This window comes from Lutra lutra, chromosome 1, assembly GCF_902655055.1.
Source record: "Lutra lutra chromosome 1, mLutLut1.2, whole genome shotgun sequence".
NCBI lineage: Eukaryota > Metazoa > Chordata > Mammalia > Carnivora > Mustelidae > Lutra > Lutra lutra.
In genome coordinates, this window is record NC_062278.1 from 181,690,406 (window position 1) to 181,714,877 (window position 24,472).

At 38.5% G+C, this 24,472-nt stretch overlaps 1 protein-coding gene across 1 annotated transcript in view; it reads left to right on the forward strand.

Annotated features, from left to right (window-relative positions):
• CNTN3 (contactin 3) overlaps positions 1-24,472 on the forward strand; it is a 353,501-nt gene that overhangs the window by 243,831 nt on the left and 85,198 nt on the right. Inside the window, exons 6-11 of the mRNA XM_047746701.1 lie at positions 4,822-5,025; positions 6,650-6,752; positions 7,220-7,404; positions 11,135-11,271; positions 12,418-12,547; positions 14,589-14,739. Of these exons, the coding sequence (XP_047602657.1) occupies positions 4,822-5,025; positions 6,650-6,752; positions 7,220-7,404; positions 11,135-11,271; positions 12,418-12,547; positions 14,589-14,739 (910 nt within the window). The remainder of the gene's footprint in view (positions 1-4,821; positions 5,026-6,649; positions 6,753-7,219; positions 7,405-11,134; positions 11,272-12,417; positions 12,548-14,588; positions 14,740-24,472) is intronic.

The window sequence follows — 24,472 nt, forward strand, 5'->3', positions numbered from 1 at the left end:
TATTATTTTACAATTCTGTGTGCCGGAAGTCCAATACAGGTGTCCCTGACCTAAAATCAAGGTGCCAGATGTTGACAGGGCTGCTGAAGGCTCTGAAGTCTCTGGGGGAGAATCCATTTCCTCCTTTTCCCCGCTTCTAGAAGCCCCCTGTTTTCCTTGACTTGTGCCCCTTCTTCCATCTTCAGACCAAAAGCATAGCAACTTCAAAGACACCCCTGCTTCTCCGAGCCCCCTGCTTCCCTCTTACAAGGACTCTAATGACGACATTCCCCCCAGCCCTGATAATCTAAGATAATCCTCCCATCTCCATATCCTTAATTTAATCACATCTGTGAACCCTCTCTTGCCGTATCAGGTAACATGTTCAAGATTTCAGGGGTCGGGGTGTTGGCATATTTTGGGGGTCATGATTCTCCCTGCCATACCATTATTAGGCCCAGCCTCTCTCCTCGGCTTATATTTAAAAGTCTCACCTGCCCATTGGGCATTTCCTTTTAGATCACCTACCTGAGTCTCAGAATTAATTTACAATACGACCTCTTCCTTCCCTAAAGTGGCTTTTCCTCTCTCTTTCCTGTTTTTCCTGTTTATCCCAGCTTAAAACCTTAGAGTTCGATTTTTGTGCTGTCCATCAAAGATCTTTTTTTTTTCTCCTATATTTGTGGAGTTATACTATTTGAGAGAAATAGTGGAGGAAGACTATTATGGTCTTCTGGTTACTCTGTATTTCAATGTTAGGCCATGTAATTGCACTTTTAGTTCAAAAGTATACCCACCATGCAATTAGGATATAAAGAGAGAGGGAGCGTTGTTGAAAACGCTTTAAAACATCTTTCTACACCATATAATAACACAGGGAATATACAGTCCTCCTGGTTGTGTGATGATCACATTTGCAATATGCTTTGGGGGTTGGTTGACAAGTATAAGCCCTTTGTAATTCAAGGGATGCCTGTATTCAGTTCCACGATAGACCTCCAAATCTGCTTGATTATATAGATTCTCAAAGAAGAATGTAGGAATACTAATTCCTACAAAACAGTAGCTTTTCTCCACTGGATTGTCAATTTATGAGTGATGGTTTTAGGACTTCTGCTAGGCAATATAGCCCGGGGGGATGAAGGTCTTCTTGTTTCTTCTTTGGTGGGGGTCTCTTGATGGGCTTGCAGTGTTTTCCTCTGGGCTTGTCTGGAGGGTAGGTACTAAGAATCAATTGGGGGGGTGCCTGGATGGCTCAGTGGGTTAAGCCGCAGCCTTCGGCTCAGGTCATGATCTCAGGGTCCTGGGATCGAGTCCCACATCGGGCTCTCTGCTCAGCGAGAGGCCTGCTTCCCTCTCTCTCTCTCTCTCTGCCTGCCTCTCCGTCTACTTGTGATCTCTCTCTGTCAAATAAATAAATAAAATCTTTAAAAAAAAAAATCAATTAGGAATGAGTTTGTAAATTTGAAGAGCCTGAGGGTAAGGTAAGGGGATTACACAGATCCTGAAAAAGAGGTCAGTAAGAGGCTCTTTCCTCTTACTGGCTCAGGTGTAAGGGAAGGGGCCATTTCCAATACAGAGGAGAGTCTGTTACTCAGTTTCAGCCACACTCCGTCAGTGCAAGTCTTCTGAGAAACAGACCTCAAGATAGGATAAGAGGATCAGACTTGTTACTAAAAAAAAAAAAAAGAATTCCTGGAGAAAATGCCTATGAAAGATAAACGGGGAGGGAACAGAAAGTGGTAGAGGGAACCTCAGTCTGAGATTCAAGTCTGAAATCTGTGACCAAAGAGAGGAAAGGAAAACTTGGATAGGAAGAATGCCAGATCACCAGGAAGTTCTGAGAATAGGCATTATCTGATAGGAGGATGTCTTCAACCAGAGTTGCCCATGGGGGAAATCCTGCACCAGGGGGAATGGGCCAGCATGAACACCCCAGTGGGCTTCATCCATTAACTAGAAGCAGCCCCAGGAAAAGTGCAGCCACAGCACTCCATGGGCTAGCAGGTGGAGGCTCCCAGCTAACTGTGTTTTGGGCAGGAAGTTCTGAATGAGACCTCAGTGGGACACTTCCATGTCGACCATAACCCATGCCACAATTCATCAATGTTCACTTCTCCATGCTCATTTTGGGAGCAGCTTTAAAATGATTATAATTTTAACCTTCTTCTCTCCTAACAATCCTTCATTACTAGAGTCATGTAGGCAAAGCCACCATAATATCTGTACGACAATATCATGATTGTACAGTATTTAAATCTTAACAATATTAATTTGGGATTAAAAAAACTACAAGTGGAGCCTTATCAAATTTCAGTCAAAATTACATATGTAATATTTGTTCCAAAGTGTTTCATGTACTTACTGATCATGCATTCTCCTTGCTATATAGTATTCTTTACATGTAATTTATTCGATTTTAGGTTTTTCTGAATCTGAGTTCTTTCCACCAGCCATTCTCATTTTAGTATAAACTGGTTTAATAAGGTTGACTTCTTGTTCTTAACACCCAGCTGAGGTCTGTAACATACATGTTGGGAGGCAGTGGAAGTTTAACACTCACTGGACAAAAGGGACTTTTTTTTTTAAGATTTTATTTATTTATTTATTTATTTGACAGAGAGAGAGAGAGAGAGATCACAAGTAGGCAGAGAGGCAGGCAGGGGCGGGGTAGCAGGCTCTCCGCTGAGCAGGGAGCCCGATTCGGGGCTTGATCCCAGGACCCTGAGATCATGACCTGAGCCAAAGGCAGAGGCTTAACCCACTGAGCCACCCGGCGCCCCAAAAGGGGCTTTTTTAAATAAAAAATGAAAAGGAGAGGGGAAATTGTATTAGCTTCATGGGTAGAACAATTTAAAAAGCAGAATGAGATGGCTTTGCCTTCTTCAAAGCAAGGTAAGGTGACAGGGGTTAGGGAATGTTGGCATGGGGACCAGATTCTTAGTGCAACAGGAAGAGCCTAAGAAGCTATGATTTCCACTGCTGTCAATTTCAATAAATGCAGAGCTAACTTAGCCTCCCTGACCAGCATTCTCTAATTCTGGTTTATTTAGTACTATTGTAAGAGAAAAGCACCATCAGATTGGCATGAGGAAAACTATGGAGTGAACGTTTAAGACACTTCTTTTTTATTTCATACAGTCCAGTAAACAACTTTAGATTTCACAACCTGTCAGGTGACTGACTGAATGTTATGAAACACTCTGCTGATAGGATAGAATGATGTGGAGAGCAGTTCAAGGTTAAAAATCCATGTCTCTCAATGTGCTCACAGTTTGACATTGACTTACTAACCTTTGGAATCATCAGACATTCACATTTGCATTAAAGGCAGAAGGGAGTCAGTGCTGTCTCCTTGCCACTAGGTCCTTACCACGTTCTCTCCCCTGCTTGCTTTACACATGCCCCTCACTTCATCTGGAGTGCTTTTATCCCTGCTTCTCAGAATGTTCTTCTGTTCTTTAAAACCTGTTCTTTGGCCATGAGAGAATGTCACCTCTCCTTCCTCTGAAATCCAGAGTAACTCTCCCCCAGCCCTTTTACATTGTCTCATTGTTCTTTGTATACGGACTTACTGTCCCACTTTACCAAATGCAAAGACCTGTCACCCCTGGAATTATGCCTTCAATGTATTTTGAATTTGTTACTCACTGAGTTTATTTTCATTACATACATTTTCTGAAAATTCTATTAAAAAAGCATTACTGTGATGAACCAATAGAATAAGGCTGATGAAATCGTAAAAGACAATAGGGCCATGGAAAGAAGGACTCAAATGAGCCAACCATGGTAACTGTGCTTAAATAACATCTTGCCTCTGAAAAATGCGGGCATCTAGAACAATGCAGGATGGTATTGTTTACCCTCATTGTCACAGAGCAGAAGAACATTAGTTCCTTTGGAGAAAGTTGGTTTACCTTGACCTTGAAAGTCAAGAAATCTCATATTGGACTTTACATAGGAGATGGTAGCATAATTGTATACCTAATTAACTCAATAAATGTTTATTGAGGACTATTAAGTGCCTTTGGATATTTCATTTTGCTAATTGGGCAAAGGAGGGCAGTCAGGATAAAAGTTGACATCAGTGTTTACCAAGTGGTGGGAGGACAGATAACTAAACAGACCATTACATACAAAGCAGTAAGTGCTTGAATGATGTGAGCTTAGAGTTGTTCTGGATAGGAGAATCTGCCCTGAGGACAAGGATGAAGGAAGACTTCTCCGAAGACTTCTTATAGTTGGAACCATGCTTTGAAAACCATCTGAAAGTTAACTGTGACAGAATGGGGTTTCATGTTGAAACGGGGTGAGGGAAGCAGAAGAGTGGACAGAGAAGAAGGACACTGTAGGCTTCTAAGCAGCATGTGCAGAAACACCCAGGTGCTAAGGCTTTCAGCAGGGGCTCAACCCTGCAGAGTCTCCTATTCAGGTTAAGAAATTTTGCATTATTCCCAAGAACACCAAGGAACTGCAGAAAGCTGTTCTATCAGAAATTGACATGATAAGATTGGTAAATTTGAAAGATCACAGAATGTGTGGTGTAGAGATCCAAATTAAAAGGGAGAAAGACTGAACCCAGTCCAGAGAGACTTGTCAGGAGATGTCTGGAATAGTGATAATGATGATGGTAACAATATTGCTCCCACAAGAATGCTAATCAGCAGTGTCCTCCACCATAATGCAGAATGACTGCAGAATCAGTTCACAGAACTCTTTCTCTCATGACCTGCAGTAAAAGCTTTCAGCAGTACTTTGTGGTAAAGATGGTTTTGTGTATTTTTTAGTATAATATGGAAAGCTTTCTTTAATGGAATTTCTTTTCCCCCCAAATTTTACTAGAACTATCATATGCTTGGATCTTCAATGAATATCCATCATTTGTTGAAGAAGATAGTCGGAGATTTGTCTCTCAAGAGACAGGCCATCTCTACATAGCCAAGGTTGAGCCATCTGATGTGGGTAATTACACCTGTGTGGTGACCAGTATGGTGATGAATGCCAGAGTGCTGGGCTCCCCAACTCCTCTGGTGCTACGTTCTGATGGTAGGAAATTTTTCAATGTAAATGTTGTAGATACTAGCAAAAACAAAGGGGGAAAAGTGAAAAGCGTATCATGAAGAATTATTTCATTTTGGGGGGTACAAAAAATATTTATGAGTACAGTGATGAAGATTATTTCATTAACCACAGGTCCCTGTACCTAATCCTTACCCAGGACCAGCTTTATATGGTTTTCAGGATGATTGCAAAATAAAAATGGTGGCTCCATTGTTCAGAAATTATTAAGAATTTCAAGAGGGTGATAGGAGATCACTGAACCAAGGTTGAGGTTCTTCTGAGTCTGGGGCTCAAATTACATTGTCATGTAGTCACCTGTCCTGATTTCAGCCACCTTGAGGTTCTTAAAGCTCTGGTTATCTTGTTATAGGATATAAAGCATCTCTTAAAAATTTTCTAAATGTGCACTAGACAGAGGGAGGTGGGGGATGGGATAACTGGGTGATAGACATTAAGGAGGCCATGAGTTTAATAAGCTCTGGGTATTATGTAAGACTGATGATTCACTGACCTCTACCTCAGAAACCAGTAATACATTGTATGTTAATTAATTGAATTTAAATTTTAAAAAATTTAAAAAATATATATACACTAGATTCCCAAAGCTTATTCATTTTATAACTTAAAGTTTATACTCTTTGACCACCCCCTCCCCATTTCCCCCACTCTCAGCAGCATCGTGATCATAGTTAATAATCCTATATTATGTACTTGAAATTTGCTAAGAGAGTCAACCTGAAGTGTTCTTACCACAGAATATTTAGAAATTAAGATGGTATCTATGTGAGGTGCTAGATGTGTTAATTGGATTGACATAATCATTTAACAGCATATACATATATTAAATCATGCTGTACACAGTAAAAAGAAAAGAGCTTGTACAGTCTAAATATATGTAATCTTTATTTGTTAATCATACCTCAATAAAGCTAAAAAGAAAAAAGAATGTGTTTCCTCAACCCCTTCATGGCTATTTCAAGGAAGCACATGAACTTCAGAGGAAGTAGATTTGTAAGCCTGTATAACTGCCCTACTTACACAAAACCATATCTGATACAGCACAATGCCATGACCACATATTATCTAAGCATTTCTTTCCAGTCAGTTATAATTGAATTTGACCTTTCTCATTTATTAAGTTACTGTTTCTTGTCTCCGGGGTGCCATTTAATAAGTTTAAGATTGGTTTCTCTGCTACCAGGGCACCATTAAGTAAATTCCCTCCCATAATTTTTGTTCTTTAGGATATTTCAGGAAATCATTAATACATTGTATATTTCACTTTGACTAGAAATGTCCAGATTAAATGCAGAATGAAAAAGCCTCCCATTTTATACAATGTAAAAGGTATAATGGTTTTCTGGGAACTGCTCTACAGACGGTAATTTAAGAATCATGGAATTCAAGGTCCTGATGTTTAGTAATGTTGCATGTTTGGTCCAGTCATCTCTGCTTTGAAAGGTGCCCAACGGATGGCTAGTGAGTAATTTAAATGATTAGAGCAACTAGTTCAAAATGGAGCAAAAGGAAGTTTTATGTTTAAAAGGGGGGGGGGGAACAATTCTAAAGGAAATGTTGAAACTATTAACCTTGAATTGTGGGTTTACAGGTGTAATGGGTGAATATGAACCAAAAATAGAAGTGCAGTTTCCAGAAACTCTTCCAGCAGCTAAAGGTGCAACTGTGAAATTGGAATGTTTTGCTCTTGGAAAGTAAGTTTTATAACATTTACTCCAGTGTGCTGAAATAGTTTGCTGTAAAAGATCAAGATAGTTTTTGACTGACTCATCCTTATTTTCTAAAATCTTCTTTCATTTAGGAACCAAAGGAAAAATAAAATATAAGACAGTTTGCAGAAAATGACTGTAACTGCCTAATGTCATGAGCTAGATTGGTGTTATTTTTCTTTTGCTTGTTTGTTTGTCATATTATAAAATACAGTGGATATGTGTTCAACTTTTTTCTCTAAATCGTTAATTAGCTCAGGAAAATGCACAACTTATTTTCTTGAAATATCAACGGAGGTAAATCCTTGTATCAATTTTATGTAAGTGACAACTGGAAATGTTCTGCATTTGAAACCTGGTGCCTTTTTGCTCCAAAAGGTTTAATTTGTCAAGCCTAAAATGCATCCAAGATTTTGTTTAAAATAGCAATAACCTGACAATCTTCTTCTTAGTCCTGTACCTCAGATTAATTGGAGAAGAAGTGATGGACTCCCCTTTCCCAGTAAGATTAAACTGAGGAAGTTCAATGGTGTGCTTGAAATTCCAAACTTCCAACAGGAAGATACAGGTTCCTATGAATGCATTGCTGAGAATTCACGTGGAAGAAATGTCGCCAGGGGACGTCTCACTTACTACGGTGAGCATCTATTTTGGGCAAATTGGATTTTTAGATTGTGCTCTCTCAATAAAATGTTGGGTGGTGGGAATTTATGGCAGAATGCCAATGTGCAACTTGTTCTGTTCGCATTTTTAAAATGATGAATATTTAGGAGGAATTAAAAAGCAGTAACATTTTGCAATGAGGTCGGAGGCATGACATATTCTATTTGCATTTTAAAATGATTCATATGAAAATGAATATTTCACTTTTTTCCTACAAGTAATGTCTTACACACTTGATCATATCAGAGAGATCTCCTTTGCATCTGTCCTCTCCCCTGGAAAATGTGACTTTGTATCTTCCTTTGTGATCTTTACTAAGGCAGACAGAGACTGTTGACTAGAGAACTCGTTAATTACTGCATTAGACAAACCACATCAACTTAGGCTTTTGAGTTCTTCAGTGTTAATTCTCTCCCTTCCAATAATGTAACTCTGCTGTGTTTGCTTCCTTTAATTTATAATCACATTTATTTGATGTACTGTTCTGTTTGGATAAAGAAAAGATAATAATGCTACCTTTATTTATAGTCTATTGGTAGAGGAAAATTAAATTACCTTTTTTTTTTCAAAATTTTTTTTCAAGTCAGTTTTTTAAAATATAATATACATAAAGATATATGCTCAATGAATATATACTTTCAGTGTAATCGTTAGAAACATTGTAAAACTAGTGGAAATTGACCACTTTTGTGAAAGGCAAGTTGCACTGCATTCCGTTTATCTTAGAAAGTGGAGATAGGGGCCACCTGGGTGGCTCAGTGGGTTAAAGCCTCTGCCTTCGGCTTGGGTCATGATCTCAGGGTCCTGGGATCGAACCCCACATCGGGCTCTCTGCTCAGCAGGGAGCCTGCTTCTCCTCTCTCTCTGCCTGCTGCTCTACCTACTTGTGATCTCTATCTCTGTGTCAAATAAATAAATAAAATCTTAAAAAGAAAAAAAAAAGTGGAGATAGAAACAGTTTGCATACATAAATGTTTCAGGGAGGAAAACATTTGTAAAGACAAATATTAAAATTATAGGGCATTTTACGACCGGCCTCAAAAAATTTACAATAGTTATGATGAGATTGACACCTGTTCAACTATTGTAAGATTTAAGGATTTGTCAGAGACAAAAGGGAGGCCTGGTTTAGTATCATGAGTCATTCTGTGTTTTTTAGCCCTCTTGTTACATTATTGCATTAGAATACATAGCACCAAGGTGAGGTTACCTGGGGTCAAAGTCTACATGCTGATGGGATGATGAAGAGGTGGGTTGGTGAGCACATAAGTCATGTGTATGTTCAGCTCCAAAACCACCCAGAGCAAGTGCCTTTTTCTCATAGGAGAAAGCTCCAAAGGAGCCTTTCTGAGAATCCATTACTTGACCCAGGGTAAGAAGTGACCATTATAAGGAAACAGAAGATATTCCAAGTGCCTGAATGTTTCAGCAGGAGTGTTTTAGCTCTGTGGAACAGCAAATAATAAACAATTACATGCCTCCTAGGACAAGAAATTCAAAGCTAAGCTGGTGTTCAAGTACCTTATAATAAGGGCCCTGCTCAGTTTCTCTTTCATTTTGATTCTACCCTTATCTCTCTTTTCCCTTCCTCTGCATGATAGTCTCTGGTAGAGTCACAAAGTGGCTGCCAGGCACAGTAACCAGAATATCAATCCTTGTTCATTCTTCCTGTCTCCAAAACATCTTGAAATTCCTTTCTCAAATCTCATTGCCCACAGGTGAGTCCTAAAACAATCACTAGCAAGGAGAATTGGCTTAAACAACTTCAGAGCCTCTGTTTGGAATAGGGAATATCGTCAGGTTCCCCTAAATTTTATGGACAGTGTGAGGTGATGGAAGAAAGGATAGTTCAAAGAGAAATGGGGATTATTTTACAAATAAAGAAAGGAGAAACTGGATACACAATGGATAACTAACATCATCCAGTATACTGACTAGATAAGATACACTACTGCTTTATTCCATTAGGTAGGTGATATGCTCTATACCCAAGAAATCAGAAATTAATGAGATAGGGTGTTTCATGAAAGTTACTCTACATTTCTGGCTTGCCTAGTATATTCTACCAGTGCATGGCATTTCTCTGGTTATCCATTCTAATATTTCTTGTAAGAAATGGTCTGATAGAATATTTGGATCTCATATGATAGAATAAGACAGGAAATCACAATTAACATGGCAGTCGTGATCTCAGGATTGGCTTCAGTCCGGCAAATTATCCTCCCATTTGGAGGAGGAGAACAGTAGTATTAAGAAGCCAGTGGAATTTTTTGCTAGAAACTTGAGTCTTAGGTCAAGGACTCATGTGTGAGTCTCTTTTCAGTCTTACTCCACGAAGGCTGATATTTCCCAAAAGAAGAAAATGTGCTTTAATGTAAGTAGAGTGAAGTGATTTTGGACTGAACTACACTTCAGACTGGGCACGTCATTTATATAAAAAATAATAATAAGGTAAAATTTAGACCAGTACATTTTCTCTAAAAGCTCAATAGCTACATTTTCATGTCTATTTCCTTTATGATGAAAAAAAAAAGCAATTTTACGAGATAGGAATGGAAAGACAAATCTTCCCATGGTTGCAATTAAATAGAAATAGATAAACTGTTTCTCCCTATGGAGGATGCAAATGTGAATCCCACAGTAGACATCACATGCATAATGCAATGTGAAACCAGTAAGACATCTCACCTCCCAGTTTTGGATTTAAAATGCAAGCTGAGACTTGGCTGAATATACTGTGTCTATTGAGTGGCTTTAGTTGTAAGTGGTATGTTGCTTTCATCTGTAAAAAGAATTTTCCAAATATCTTCTAAAATGTAAGAGAAAATGGTAAATCCACTTGATGCTGCTGATTTGCATACATAATTTAAGGTTGCATGAGCAACTTCTTTTTCATAAAAAGTCATATGATTCAAATTGAACCAATTTATCCATCTTTCTCTGCCTTCATTTTAATTCACACAGAGGTTCATAAGATGCTCATTGCCTTGTATTTAATTAAAAGTTATTTCTAACTTGAGGGAAATGTTTTTTTCCTCAGCTCTCAAAGTTTCCCTTCTACGGATGTTAATTTTTAGTGCATAATTAAGACTAGTATCTGCTGTCATTCATGTATTAAGTTGTCATCAGTTGTGACCTTATGATTCACAAATGTGCTTGGAAAGGAGTCTGTTTTGTGTACCTGTATTACCAACTACTAATACACATCTGAATTATATAATACAGTGCTGGGGCACCTGGGTGGCTCAGCCCATTAATCCTCTGACTCTTGATTTTGGCTCAGGTCATATCTCAAGGTCATTAGATCAAGACCAATCTCAGGCTCTGTGCTGGGCATGGAGCCTGCTTAAGATTCTGAGATTCTCTCTCTCTCCCTCTCCTGCCCCCACCCCAAACCCGCCGCTCTCTCCCTCTTTAAAAAAGAAAGAAAGAATGAATGAATGAATGAAAAGAACATAACACAGTGCCCAGAATTTTGAAAACAGAGAAGGCATAATGAGCTTGGCTTAGGAAGTGACAGATTGCAACATTCATTCTCAAATCTAGAAATGTTTCCCATATCCACTTAGTAAATAGGGTATTAAATATCATTTTAGCCACTATGCTCATATTAATCCATTGTTCACAGTGTTTATATCCATTTGTAGAAAGTATTTACTTTTTATTTGCTGGGTGGTTTGATTTTTTTTTTTTTTTCCTTGCAGCAAAGCCTCATTGGGTTCAGCTCATAAAAGATGTAGAAATAGCAGTGGAAGACAATCTTTTTTGGGAATGCCGGGCAAGTGGTAAGCCCAAACCCTCTTACCGATGGTTGAAAAATGGAGAAGCCCTTGTGCTCGAGGTAAGGTAATGAGGCTGGTTAATCCTTCCTCCCTTCATTTTGTCTTGAAAAATTGCCTTCCTCATACCTAGTGCCAAAGTCAATTCTTGAGTTTGCACACATTCATTTGCACCTAAAAAGGAGTTAAAGGGGGGGAAATCTGTAAAATCAAGTACCCAGTCTGCCAAGAAGGAAATGTTTTCAACAAATGAATTTCATTGGGAAAAGTTGATTTTATTATTTTTGTCTAAAACTGATTACTTTTTTTCTTTTTTTTTTTTGCTTTTGAAACTGGAGAAGACCTGACTGTAATCAAATGTGGAATATAATTTCTTTTTCCATGTATGACAACTTGGTATGGCTTCTGGAGACAAAATGTGTTATTACGTGTTACCTTCTTACATGAGTACTTATTTTCTCAATCAATTTCTTTCTTAAGCCATGTAATTTCTGTTCTTTTAAAAAATTGTGTACTGGGGCGCCTGGGTGGCTCAGTGGGTTAAGCCTCTGCCTTCGGCTTGGGTCATGGTCTCAGGGTCCTGGGCTCGAGCCCCACATCGGGCTCTCTGCTCGGCAGGGAGCCGGCTTCCCTTCCTCTCTCTCTCTGCCTGCCTCTCTGCCTACTTGTGATCTCTGTCTGTCAAATAACTAAATAAAATCTTTAAAAAAAAATTGTGTACTAAGTCAATTAGATTCCTTCAAATTTCTATATATAACCTGTCGTAGTACCTACACACCCTTAATAAATGTATTTTCTGGAACCTTTTCTAATGTTCAGAATTTATAATGTCTTTAATTTGCATGATTACAAAAATGGTAAAAAACTTTCCAGTTGAGGGGAGAGAAGCATTGATATGTTTTTTAAAGTCTGCAACTTTAACCATAGGGAAAATTAAATGACCACAGTATTTTACCTCTTGCTTTGTTATTTATTTTACTGATAGACATCTGGACTGAAGGGTGTTTATTAATATTTCTAATGTGTGGCTGTTATGTTAAATCAGTCTAAGATTTTCAAATAAGGAAATGTTACCATTTCAGGTCAGATTGCCTAATACTCTGAAGGAAATGAGGGAGATTTGTATATGGTTGAAAGAATAGTGGTTTTCATTTTTCCTTTAAAATGATATATACATTTATATGCAAGAGATTTTTGTTATCATCTAGGAGAGAATACAGATAGAAAATGGTGCCCTTACAATATCGAACCTAAATGTGACTGATTCTGGCATGTTCCAGTGCATCGCAGAAAACAAACATGGTCTCGTCTATTCCAGTGCTGAACTTAAGGTTGTAGGTAAGACTAAGCTTCTCTTGTCATATTTTTTTTCTTAAATCTTCCATTTTCGTTAAAACCAGAAATATTTACTTCTCCTATTATATTCCTATAGCATCTACAGTCTTGTAGTAATATCATTCAAGATTTTTAATCAGGGAATTTTTTTTATGATTTCTAAGGAAAAGCAGCAATTGTGGCCTGAATAAGCCTCAAAGGTTGAAATAATGCAATGGTAATGAAACAGTGTTGACCTCAAACATCCTTATCCAACTCTGATATTATAAACTAACCTTTTAAGAGAGTAAGTGAACTTGGTGTTTTCTGTTGCCAGGCCAGAAAAATAAGCAGAATTCAAAACAATATTTTATTGATCCACAAGGAGTTGCTTTTGTTTTTAGAGACCCTGCTCAAAGCATCCAGCATTGGGCATACTGAAGTTTTAGTTAACAAGGCTCTGATATTTGAAGTTCTGAATTATTTTCTTCTTCTTGCACTTTAAGTATATGAAAGGATAGAAAATATTATATTATGTTTAGGGCGATTATCCAGAAAAACACTTTGTAAGTGGTAAATGCCCCAAATCAACCAGAATAATGAGAGCATAGCATAGCATGAAACACATAAGAAAGAAGTGAAATTTATTGCTCCATTTATTGCTCCAAATCCACAGATTTGGATTGGAGCAGAATATGATCCTGGGCTCAAGCATCATCACCATCATCAGGTTCTACATGGTGCTCCCCAACACATTCAGTTTTCATGACTATAATCAGTCTAATGAAAGAAGCACGGCTTTGCTCTGAATTTCCCCCTGCTTGTTCTCTCCCTCTCAAGTAAATGCATAAAATCTTTTTAAAAAGTTTAAAAAATGTATTATAATTCATTCAATATAAAGGACTTTTTTTAGTCGAAGGTACTATTTTAAGATCTTAAGTTTTAAGGCCAACAACCTCTGGGTAACATATCTTCTTTATCCACAATCTAATATATAACTACATAATGTAATTTGCTATATGATCTCCACTTACCAAAAAAAAAAATAATAATACATTGTATTCACTGGAATTTTCCTTCAAACAGAGCATTAGACATTAGGAGAAATGCACTTTTTTCACATTTGCAATAAAAGGAAGGCTGATTTTCTGGAAAAAGTATCATTTCATTCAAATGATACATTATTATGTATCTTGAATGTTCAGGTGTTGTTTCAGGATCAGCACTGTGTGCATTATTAGCACATATAAGGTTCTCTACATATTATTATGTTTAATGGGATACTGTAACATTAATGTAGTAATTCCTATTATATATTTCTCCAACAAAGAAGTTAAACCTAACCATGTAAAAATTTTATAATAGATCTTGATAATTTTTATGCAAGAGAATAATAATTCAGTATTCAGCCTTCATTCTACAAACATTTACTGAGCACCTACTGAGTGCCAGACACTGTGCCACGTGCTGAGTCTCAGAAATCACAGGATAGACTGACTCTATTGTTGCCTGATAAAACTAACTTTCAAGAACTTTCTGTGATAAATGTCTTTCATTCTAATAGCTCCTGATTGAGCTATTTTAAAACTTCACAGTAAACCGGGGGCTTGGGTGGCTCAGTCAGTTAAATGTCTGCCTTTAGCTCAGGTCATGACCCCAGGGTCCTGGGATTGAGTCCCATGTCGAGCTCCCTGCTCTATGGGAAGTCTGCTTCTCTCTCTGCCTCTCTCTTTCTCTCTCACTCTGTCTCTCATGAATTAAGAAAAAAAAAAATCTTAAAAAAAAAACAACTTCACAATAAAGTTCAAAAATTCCTATGTAAGGTAATCATCCCAAGATTTAGAACTTCTAGAAAACACAGTAGTAGGAGTTAGTTTTTAAGCCCCCAAATCCTGTGAGTGGTGCCCAGTCAATTAAGTAAATCAAGTACTGACATCTGTGTGTTGGGAAACTTTCAAAGTGGTTATAAAGTCAACCTTGGAACTTCCAGGAATTTTAAAATACTAAATTCTAATTTATTTAATAAATAATAAATTATCATTCTCTCATCTTTCTTGCCTTTCAGCTTCTGCTCCAGATTTTTCAAAGACTCCAATGAAAAAGCTGATTCAGGTACAAGTGGGCAGCGTGGTCAGCTTAGACTGTAAACCTAGAGCCTCCCCCAAACCACTCTGTTCATGGAAGAAAGGAGACGTGATCGTGCAGGAGAATGAAAGGTATTTTGTTGTCCAAAGTAATGGTGATTTGCTTTCTTCTTTCTTTCCCTGGTGTGTCAAAGTAGGTTTTCAATATGAAACAAGTAGAATACAAGTTGACGAACGAAGACGGTAGTATTTTTGGTTCTGTAATACTCTCATGAAGATAGTAAGCAATTTTTGAAACCTATATTTTTAAAGATTTTATTTATTTATTTGAGAGAGACAGCAAGATAGAGAAAGAGCCTGAGTGAAGAGAGGGGCAGAAGGAGAGGGAGAAGCAGACTCCCCGCTGAGCAGGGAGCCCACGCAGGGCTCCATCCCAGGACCCTGAGATCGTGACCCGAGCTGAAGGCAGGTGCTTAACTGACTCTGCCACCAGGGCACCCCAATTTTTGAAATCTAAAAAGAGGTAGATATATCATCTGTCTTCTTCCCATACAGAATACCTTAGTTTAGCAAGGATTTCCCTTCTTAGCCACCTGGTTAGACTCAAAATAGAATGATGAAATGTCAGTCCTAGACCCAGGTGAGCCCATATCCTAGGACAAAGAAGAGAAGATAGAATGAGAGCATATGCCAAATAACTACCAATGTTGCTGTAGCTTTATACTGAAATAATTTAGCATTCCTGGTATTAGTTTAAGCAAAGGCTTTCTTGGTTTCCTGATTGTTATAATAACATTTAAAATGAGGAGGAAGAATGAGGCTTACAGGTACCGCCTGTAGACTCAGACTGCCTGGGTTCAATTCATTCTGCCTTTTACTTATACAATGAAAAGTTTTATTTCCTTGACTCCTTTTCTTATTTTTTTAAAATTTATTTATTTGTTCTAGAGAGAAAGAGCACAAGTGGGGGGAGGGGCAGCAGGAGATAGGGAGAGAGAATCCTCAAGCAGACTCCCCACTGACCATGGAGCCTGACTCGGGGCTGCATCCCAGGACCCTGAGATCACCACCTGAGCAGAAATCAAGAGCTGACCCCTTAACTGACCGTGCCACCTAGGCGCCGTGTCGTTTTCTCATTTTTGATGTGTATGAAGATAGGAGTGTGTTAAGGGGACTGTTAGCCAGATGAACTATATAAATATCCCTTCAGCCCATGGAAGGGAGCCATGAGCAAAGAATTTTGGATGATTTTTAAGGTGGTAACAGCCCTTAGTTGACAGCCAGTAAGGAAAGCAGGATCTTAGCCCCATAGTCACAGTGAACTGAATTCTTTCAACAACCTCAAGGAACATTTACTAATTCTGAACCTTCCCAAAGAACATAGCCCAGGCAGTACCTTGATTTTGGTCCATTGATACCTGTACTGGACATCTGATTTCCATAACTATATAATAATAAATTTGTGTTATTTTAGGCCAACTTACTAAATTTACAGTAATTTATTATAGAAGCAGGAGGAAACTGATGCAGAAGTCTACATTATCTACATTGTCATTATCTCTTTTAAACATCCCTGGAACTCTATGATGTGTTGGAGATCATATAACCCTCTCCATTTTACTAATAAGAAAAACAAAACTTTGATTATATAATTTGTCTCAAGTCACATAGCCAGGCTTTTTTTTTTTTTTTTAAAGATTTTATTTATTTATTTGACAGAGACAGAGAGATCACAAGTAGTCAAAGAGGCAGGCAGAGAGAGAAGAGGAAGCAGGCTCGCCGCTGAGCAGAGAGCCCGATGTAGGGCTCAATCCCAGGACCCTGAGATCATGACCTGAGCCAAAGGCAGAGGCTTTAACCCACTGAGCCACCCAGGTGCCTCACATAGCCAGGCTTTTAATCCGAGTCTAACTCTAGACATAACAGCTAAGCATTTTCCCTGTCACATTTTATATAGGGAGTCCAGAATTTTTGAGGTGGTCTTAGCCTTTGCAGTCATGGAATCCAAATTACTCTTTCTGGAGATGAGGGAGCACAAACAATAAAACCCTAGGCCAAGAAACGTGGATTTCCTTTTTCAAAATTATGCGTCTTATCGCAGATAACCAAGTTGAACTGCTCGTATATTACCAAGACACCAAGGTATTTTTTTTAAAAGATTTTATTTATTTATTTGACAGAGATCACAAGTAGGCAGAGAGGCAGGCAGAGAAGGAGTGGGGGAAGCAGGCTCCCTGCCAAGCAGAGAGCCCGACGTGATCCCAGGACCCCGAGAACACAACCTGGGGCACCTGGGTAGCTCAGTGGGTTGAGCCTCTACCAAGGTATTTTTGTGGGTTGGTATGACAGCACCACTTGCTGTTCCTCCTGTATTTAATGGGAGACACTTCCATTAAAAGACAGACACAGCAGGATGACAAGGCAGAGTTGTGAACTGAGTGGTTAAACACAATCCAGCTAAATGTTGGGCCTCACAGAATGGATTTCTGGAACAGGAAGTTAATTAGTGATTTGGAGTTTAATTTTGTAAACCAGTTGAAACAAATGTAGGCTTGTGGCACAAATTAGTTAATTGTGGCTCTATTGGAAGTGAAGTCTTCTTGTATAACTGCTGACTTTTTGTGTTCAAAAAGTTTTAAATAGTTTTAACTGTTTACATAAATTAAATAGTGGTTAAATCCCAAGGACTTCAGTGCTTTCCACAATAATAAACCTACTTGTCCTCACAGTAGTGCCTATAGGAGGCAGAGGTTTTTAATCTTAATTTCAAAAGTGGATAAGAAGATTAAGAGTTTTAGCTACAGGCACACAAGGAGGGATTTACTCCCACATTATAGAGTAATGGGGTAATGCAGGAAAAAGAAGTATAAATTCTGGAATCTCATCTGGGGTTTCTGACTTAGCCACCTTCTACCTTGGTGCCATTAGATCCCTTATGTAACACGTTTGAGTCTTATTTTCCTCACTAATGAAAGAGATCATAATTCCTACCTTACATAGTTGCTCTAAAGCGAGCATTTAGCCTAATGTCTGATATTTGCAGATACACTGATGAGTAAGTATAAAGATATATTACTAATAAAATGTTGAAAATAACAGTGGCTGAGAAAGATAGAAGTTTTTTGCTTTTTAGTTGGATGGCTCATTAACTGATTCATGTCTGTAAAGGTAGACTGTTAGGACTGCCTGGAATCCACAATTTTCAGGGACACAGACTCCTTCTATCATGCTGTTCCACTATCTTCATATCCTGAATCAAGATGGCTCCCTGGGCTTTAGCTTCTCAGTGTCATCTCCCAGTAACAGGAAGGAGGAAGATAGAAATCAGGATATACTTCTTTCCCTTTTTAGGAACTTCCCAGAAGTTCCATACAATAATTTCTTTTATGCCCTACTGGACAGAAATTAGTTCCCAGGCCAAACTTAAATGCAAGGGAGGCTGAGGAATATGGGATGTTTTTTGTTTTTTTGTTTTGTTTTGTTTTTGTTTTTGTGGGCACATAGGTATCCAGTGAGAAATTGGGATTATTTTTTTTTTAATTGGGAATACGTTTTAAGTGGAAAGAGGAAGATGGTTTACTCTTGCAATGTATCCTGTTATAAATGTTACTTCTGTTCATTTGAGGACTACTGACCTCCATTTCATTTTAAATATTTCCAACATCTCCTCTATGAATGAGGAAACGTTTAGGTACAAAATAGGGTTAAAAAGAGGAAACATGTTTAAGAAGAGGGTCATAGTGTTTTAGTCCCTTCCAAGTATCTTAGTCTGGGCTTTTATAGCACAGTACCGTATACCAGATGGTTTATGAACAACAGAAATTTTTTTCTCTCAGTTCTGGGCATGGTAGTCTGAGATCAGGGTTCCAGCTTGGTCAAGCTCTGAGAAAGGACTTCTTCTGGGTTTCAGGTGGCAATCTTCTTATATGCTCACATGGCAGATAGAGAGCAAGAGAGCGCTCAGGGGTCTCAAAAAGGCACTAATCCCATTCATGAGGCACCAATCCCCCCCCTCCTGCCTCTGCTCATGACCTAATCACCTCCCAAAGGCCCAGCTTCCTAATAGCATCACACTGGGGATTACGGTTTTACTTGTGAATTTTGAGGAGACCCAAACATTCAGTACGTAGCACAAAGTCTGGTGGTTTGGATTTTGCTTTTATCTCTTTGGACAGCAAAAGCACTGATGAGCCAGAGGCTGGAAGCTTAGGGAAAAGGCTGTTAGAGGCAATTATTGAACAAGTTGTACTTTTGAATCTTCTCCAAGTTCATGTGAAATCAGAGTGGGCCTTGGCCATCATTTGGCAGCGAAAGCCCCATGTCTGTCCCTCTTAACTTGGTCTGCAGTCTTACGCCAAACTGGGGAAGCACTTTAAATGATAGATTTATTGTGATGGTTCAATCATTGGTTGTTGCAACTTAAAACATGTAGATTCAAATCAAATTTGGGGAACAGATGAATTTATTGGCCAACTGAAACTGTAAGAGAAGACAAAATTTGGGGAGGGTATTTATGGCAAGATTTTAAATATGTTAGCTTTTTAGGTTTGTTTTTGTTTTTTATATGAACTTGGGTTTGTCCATGAATGAGAAACTTGTAAGGAGGAAAGCTTTCTCCACCCTAGTGTAGGGAATGCTGGTGGCAAATAAACTTGATTAAGCCAACACATACATGTACTTTATTATGTAAAGCCTGAATCATGAAAAAAGTAATGTTAAATTGGGGGGGGGAAAGTCTAAGTATTTAAGATGTCCTAAAAATGTATAAGCTGAGAAATAAGTCTACTATGTAAATTACACAATACATTTGAACAATTATAATCAACCTGGTTTGTAAGTTTTTATATCAGCTCCATACCAGCTTTGAATTAATGCATCAGCGATAGTAGTGGGGATCTAAGTCAGTGAGTCACCGAAATTACAGAATAGTTTTGAAGAAATCAGTGTTCCTGCTTGAAGTCCAGAGAGCATTTCAAGCTAAGGTAATAGGGGAATTACTTCCCAGCAGAGGTTTTAGAAAAGCTGCTCTGAATAGATAAGATCTTACAATGGCAGTAATGATTCCTGAGGTCTCAAAAGCAAGTGCTCATTCATTCATTGGAAAAATTTTTGAGTACCTACTCTGCTAGGCACCAGATATTTAATTTTATATCAGACAAGTTCCTGGGTATAAAGATAAGCAACACAGAGCAGTTACAGTAACACTCAATGGGAAACTACATTATGTTCAGTGATTACCAGAGAAGTTCCCATCTACAGATTAGGGATCTGGGCAGGCTTTATGGGGAATGTAATCTGTACAGAAAGAGTTGAAAGGTGACTAGAGTTTACTGAAGAAGAATGCTTCAGGAGAGGAAAAGGATGTGGAAAGGCACGGGGCAAAGGGTGGCTTATGAACTTGAGTAGCTTCAGGTTACTTCAAGTACAAGGTGCCTTGTGAGGGTGGATGCAGACAGCAGGGCTGCAGATGTGAGCAGGAATCTTACTGGGAAGGACATGGAATCCAAATCAAGAAGTCTGGGCTTTATTCTACAGGCACTGAGGAGCAACAGAGTGAAATCAAAGTGGCAGAATTAGAAGATCAAATTTAATTTTGATATGTTCTTTAAAGAAAATCGCAATGGTGGCAGTGGGGAACATGGATTGGAGTGGCAGAAAGACTTGAGGCAAAAATCTCAATCAGTAAAAATTCACTGATCCGAACAAGAGAGTATGATAGGCTGAAGTAAAGAAAAGGCAATGAGAAGGGAGAGAAGTACTTAGGAATTAGAGAAGGGGTTAAGTTCACAGGACCTAGGAGTTGATTAGATTAATGATCTGAAGAAACAGAAAGAGTCAAGGCTAAATCCTAAATTTCCAGCTTAGATATCAGGGAGCACCGTAGACCTATTCAGTGAGACAAACAACATTACAGAAAGAACAAAGTAAGCACAAATATAAGTGCTACTTGGAATTGTTGGTGTTTGAAGTGTTTACTGAAAACCCAGTTGAATATATGAGCATACAGAGGTTGACCAAATGACTTTGGAACTCAGGAGAAAGGCTCGAGCAACAGATAGACACTTAGGTGTTCTGAGCATGACATCTTAGCTGAAACCATGGCACTGAATATGGTAGAGGGTCAACACCTTATCTCTGAAGCTGATGGAAACTAAAGTTATGGGGTATAGGAAGTCTGTTTTTATAGTCTCAAATAAATGGCATATAGTCCTAATTTGTAAGTAATCAATTTACTAAGTAAAGGTCAATATTAAGTCACCTAGTGTGCAAATATTCTAATCTTTGAAATTACTAGCATCAGTGTGGAGCAAAGTTGCTATTATTGTTTGCTTTTGCTTTCTGTTTTGTATTTGTATCATCCACTACTGAGAAAAGTTGTGTTTTTCCCCCCTTGCAAGAAACAGGTTTTCTAAATAAACAGAAATGCCCTGCCCCGTTGAGTGTTCAGTGGTAGTACTCCAGCTGTCAGTGTTTTAGTGTTTTTTTTTAATTCATTCATTCATTTGCTTATAATCCACATATTTTCAAAAAAGGCTGGAATTGAAATAGGATGTTTTTTCTCCTTTAAGCAAAGTAAAATTGGAAAAGACTCTAGAGAATGCAAGCAGGCATGGTATTCAAAAGGAAATAGCCAGTTGGCATATTTTAAAGAATGTTTAGCTTTTCTCTATCACACTTAGTGGTACTTACAATGCATTAGCCAATTATTTTTAAAAATGGGGCTTTCAGTTGAATGCTATTACTTATAATAGTAAATATTTTATTGCAATAGCCTCAATTTGAAAGAGAATCAAAGAATGGCCCATTACTTCTAATTAAACACATTAAAATTGTTTCAGATGTTCTCGGCAACATTTAATATTATAGAAATTTAAATGCTTTTTAAGGAAAGAAATAGTAAAGATTTTTTCCAAATATTAATACCCATAATCCACATAATACTTTTAAAACGTATTAACCAATTCTTAACATGCTTTTTACATATAGTTAAGAAACTGGCTTTGAAAATGCAGTAAGAATTATATTCTGTATCAATCCATTTATACGACTGCTGAAAAAGGCACAGCCTTTGGGACCGAAAATAGTGGTCACTGTTGCCAGAGTGGCTGGAGGGGTTGACTATTTAAGGACATGGGGAACTTTTAGGCGTGAGGGATTTGTTCTAGATCTTGACCGTAACAGTGGCTCCCTGACCACACTAACTTATTAAAACTAACAGAACTGCATACCCAAAATGGTGAATCACACCATAAATAAATTATATTTTATTATTTAAGCAAAAGTTTACATTCAATCTTACATTAGCTTCATCCTGAATTCATGAGTAGCTTCATAGAGAAATTGAAAGGCTCAAGAAATGCTCCCAACAGGTCCCTTTTGCCTTCTGTGAAACATCAACTAATTCCATGGCAGCACTGAGAAGCAGCATTGAAATTTTTGCCAGTAACCAGAAGAATTCTGTCAGAGCAAGAAGCACTTGGTATTTGCACCACTGCTACCACAGTCTTGCTCTGTAAAGATGTGTCTAGGAGCTATGTGACTATCAGCAAATCTGTTAGATGGCACTTCCTCTTGTCTCAAGCTCTTAGATGAAGAGCAAGGATTCCTTTGCCAAAGTTTCTGTCTTTACTCTTTCCCCATTTCCCCCACATTTCTTGGCCCTCTCTGTCTAAATACAGTCGAGCCTGGCTTTGTTGTTGTTGTTGTTGTTTCATAGTGTTCAAAATGCTGCTCCCTTCTCTGTCTGCCTTCTGTTGCCCCCTTTCACCCAAAGAACTGGATTCTGTTATCTTCTCTGTCATCCTCTGTCTGCCATCAAAACAGCTGTTACCTCACAGCTACCCAACAGGTATAGAAGCTCAGTGCGTTTCAGTTAATCTACACTTGGGCAGACAGCTAAGATCTTGGGTAATTCTTTACCCCTGTACTTTTAGGTCCAAATTAATCTTGAACTGAGGAACTTAGAAGATCAAAGGAGAATTTTATTCAATGTGTGTGGTATTGCCCCTTTCAGGACTTGGATATTAGTTGAATAGAGATTGACATCCTTGCTCCCTATACAGAGAAGGTACTCATCCTATCCACTTATTTTGTCTTTATTCAGCAGTGGGAGTTGTGCCCAGCACTGGCAATACACAGATGAATACAAAACAGCAAGAGCACTTAAGGAGCCCAGTCATAGTATATTCACAGTTTGGAAAAGTTAGCCATGGGATAGACTATATGATCATGGTGATCATATAATTTATTTTATAAATTGAGATATTTTGAAGAGAAAGGGGGCACTGCTAGCATTTAACCTTCAAGACAATATATATAAACTGTGCTGGTCTGAGGAAACTGGACACTGCCCCCTTGTATAAAATGGGGGTATACAGAAGTGAGTAAGAAGCACAGAGAAGAGATGCTGTCCCAGCCTTGGGAGCTGGAAAAGCAGCTCCACAGAAGGAGAGGCATCTTACAGGATGCAACCCTGGAGCTGTGTTCTGAAGGATCTATAAAATCTAACAGAGCAAAAGAGTAGGGAAAACACCATCTGAACAAAGTGGTGGATGGCATAGACAGAGATGAATTGGGTTATTTATTCTAACTGTGTCTTTACTAAAGTCCCTATATGATCAGGAAAATAAGGAGGCCTGACCTGAGTTCTTTTCCAGAGAAAGCACCATTTCCCTCTCTCAGAGGGTATGAACATCGGCTGATCATTTTTATTAGAGGGGAGATTGAGATACCTCAGTAAGTATGCAACAGTCTCAGAGAGTAGAGAACAACTCCCTTCCCTGTCTGGGTTCCCTAACCCACACCTCCATTTCTCTCATGCTTCCAGCTGTAAAGAAAAGAGGAAAGGGTGCATTTGCTTCTTACATCCCATAGCCTATAAGATGATTAAGCTAGTATTTAACAATGAAGATAATCAAGAGAAGAATCAATGCAATCCAGACTTTTGGGTTGGCATAGGGCTCTTGGGAAGCCATCCTAACCACTTCCTCTTTGCCATCCCCCACCCTTCAACCACCAGAACATGCTTAGGGAGCTTCTCCCATTAACCACAGACATCTAAGTTTCTGTGTAGGTATTTGTGTCATTATTTACATGAATCATTTATGCCTATTGGCATGCAGCATACTAGGTACTGTGGACATGGTTCGCTGTGTCAGATGAAGCCAAACGTAGGTTTGATTTCCTTCTTGACTTAACAAAGCATCAGAATCAGAAAGGTGTGGGTTAGATCTTGACACTTTGATTACCATGGAGGTAGAGTGAGGCCCATTATTTAACCTCTGAGTCTCATTTTCTTATTTGTGAAATGGGGTCTTACTGCAAAGTTAACCAATCTGTTAGGTGGTATTTTCTTGGCACATACTCTTAGCAAAAGTTGGACAAAAATACTAACCTTCCCTGACAAGCAAAGAAAGGACAAAGTTTCCTTTGGAAAAATGATGTCCAACTCTGTCCCTGCTCCTTTTCTCTCACTTTTATTTTTTTTTATCTCAGGGGACTCGAGCTGCGAAGATAAAAATAAGATAGTGTGTGTGTGAAGCATTTCTTAACACAATGGCTTTTTTTTTTTTTTAATTTATTTATTTGAGAGACAGAGAGAGAGCATGAGAGGGGAGGTCAGAGGGAGAAGCAGACTCCCCATCGAGCTGGGAGCCCGATGTGGGACTCGATCCCAGACTCCGGGATCATGACCTGAGCCAAAGGCAGTTGCTTAACCAACTGAGCCACCCAGGCGCCCCGTGTGAAGCATTTCTTATAGTGGCTTCTGAATTTGAATATTGCTGCTCATGTTGCTTTTAGTATTAACTGTTTTCATCATGTTGCTCAGATACTTTAGGAGTAAAAAGACTGGGTTTAAAAGTGA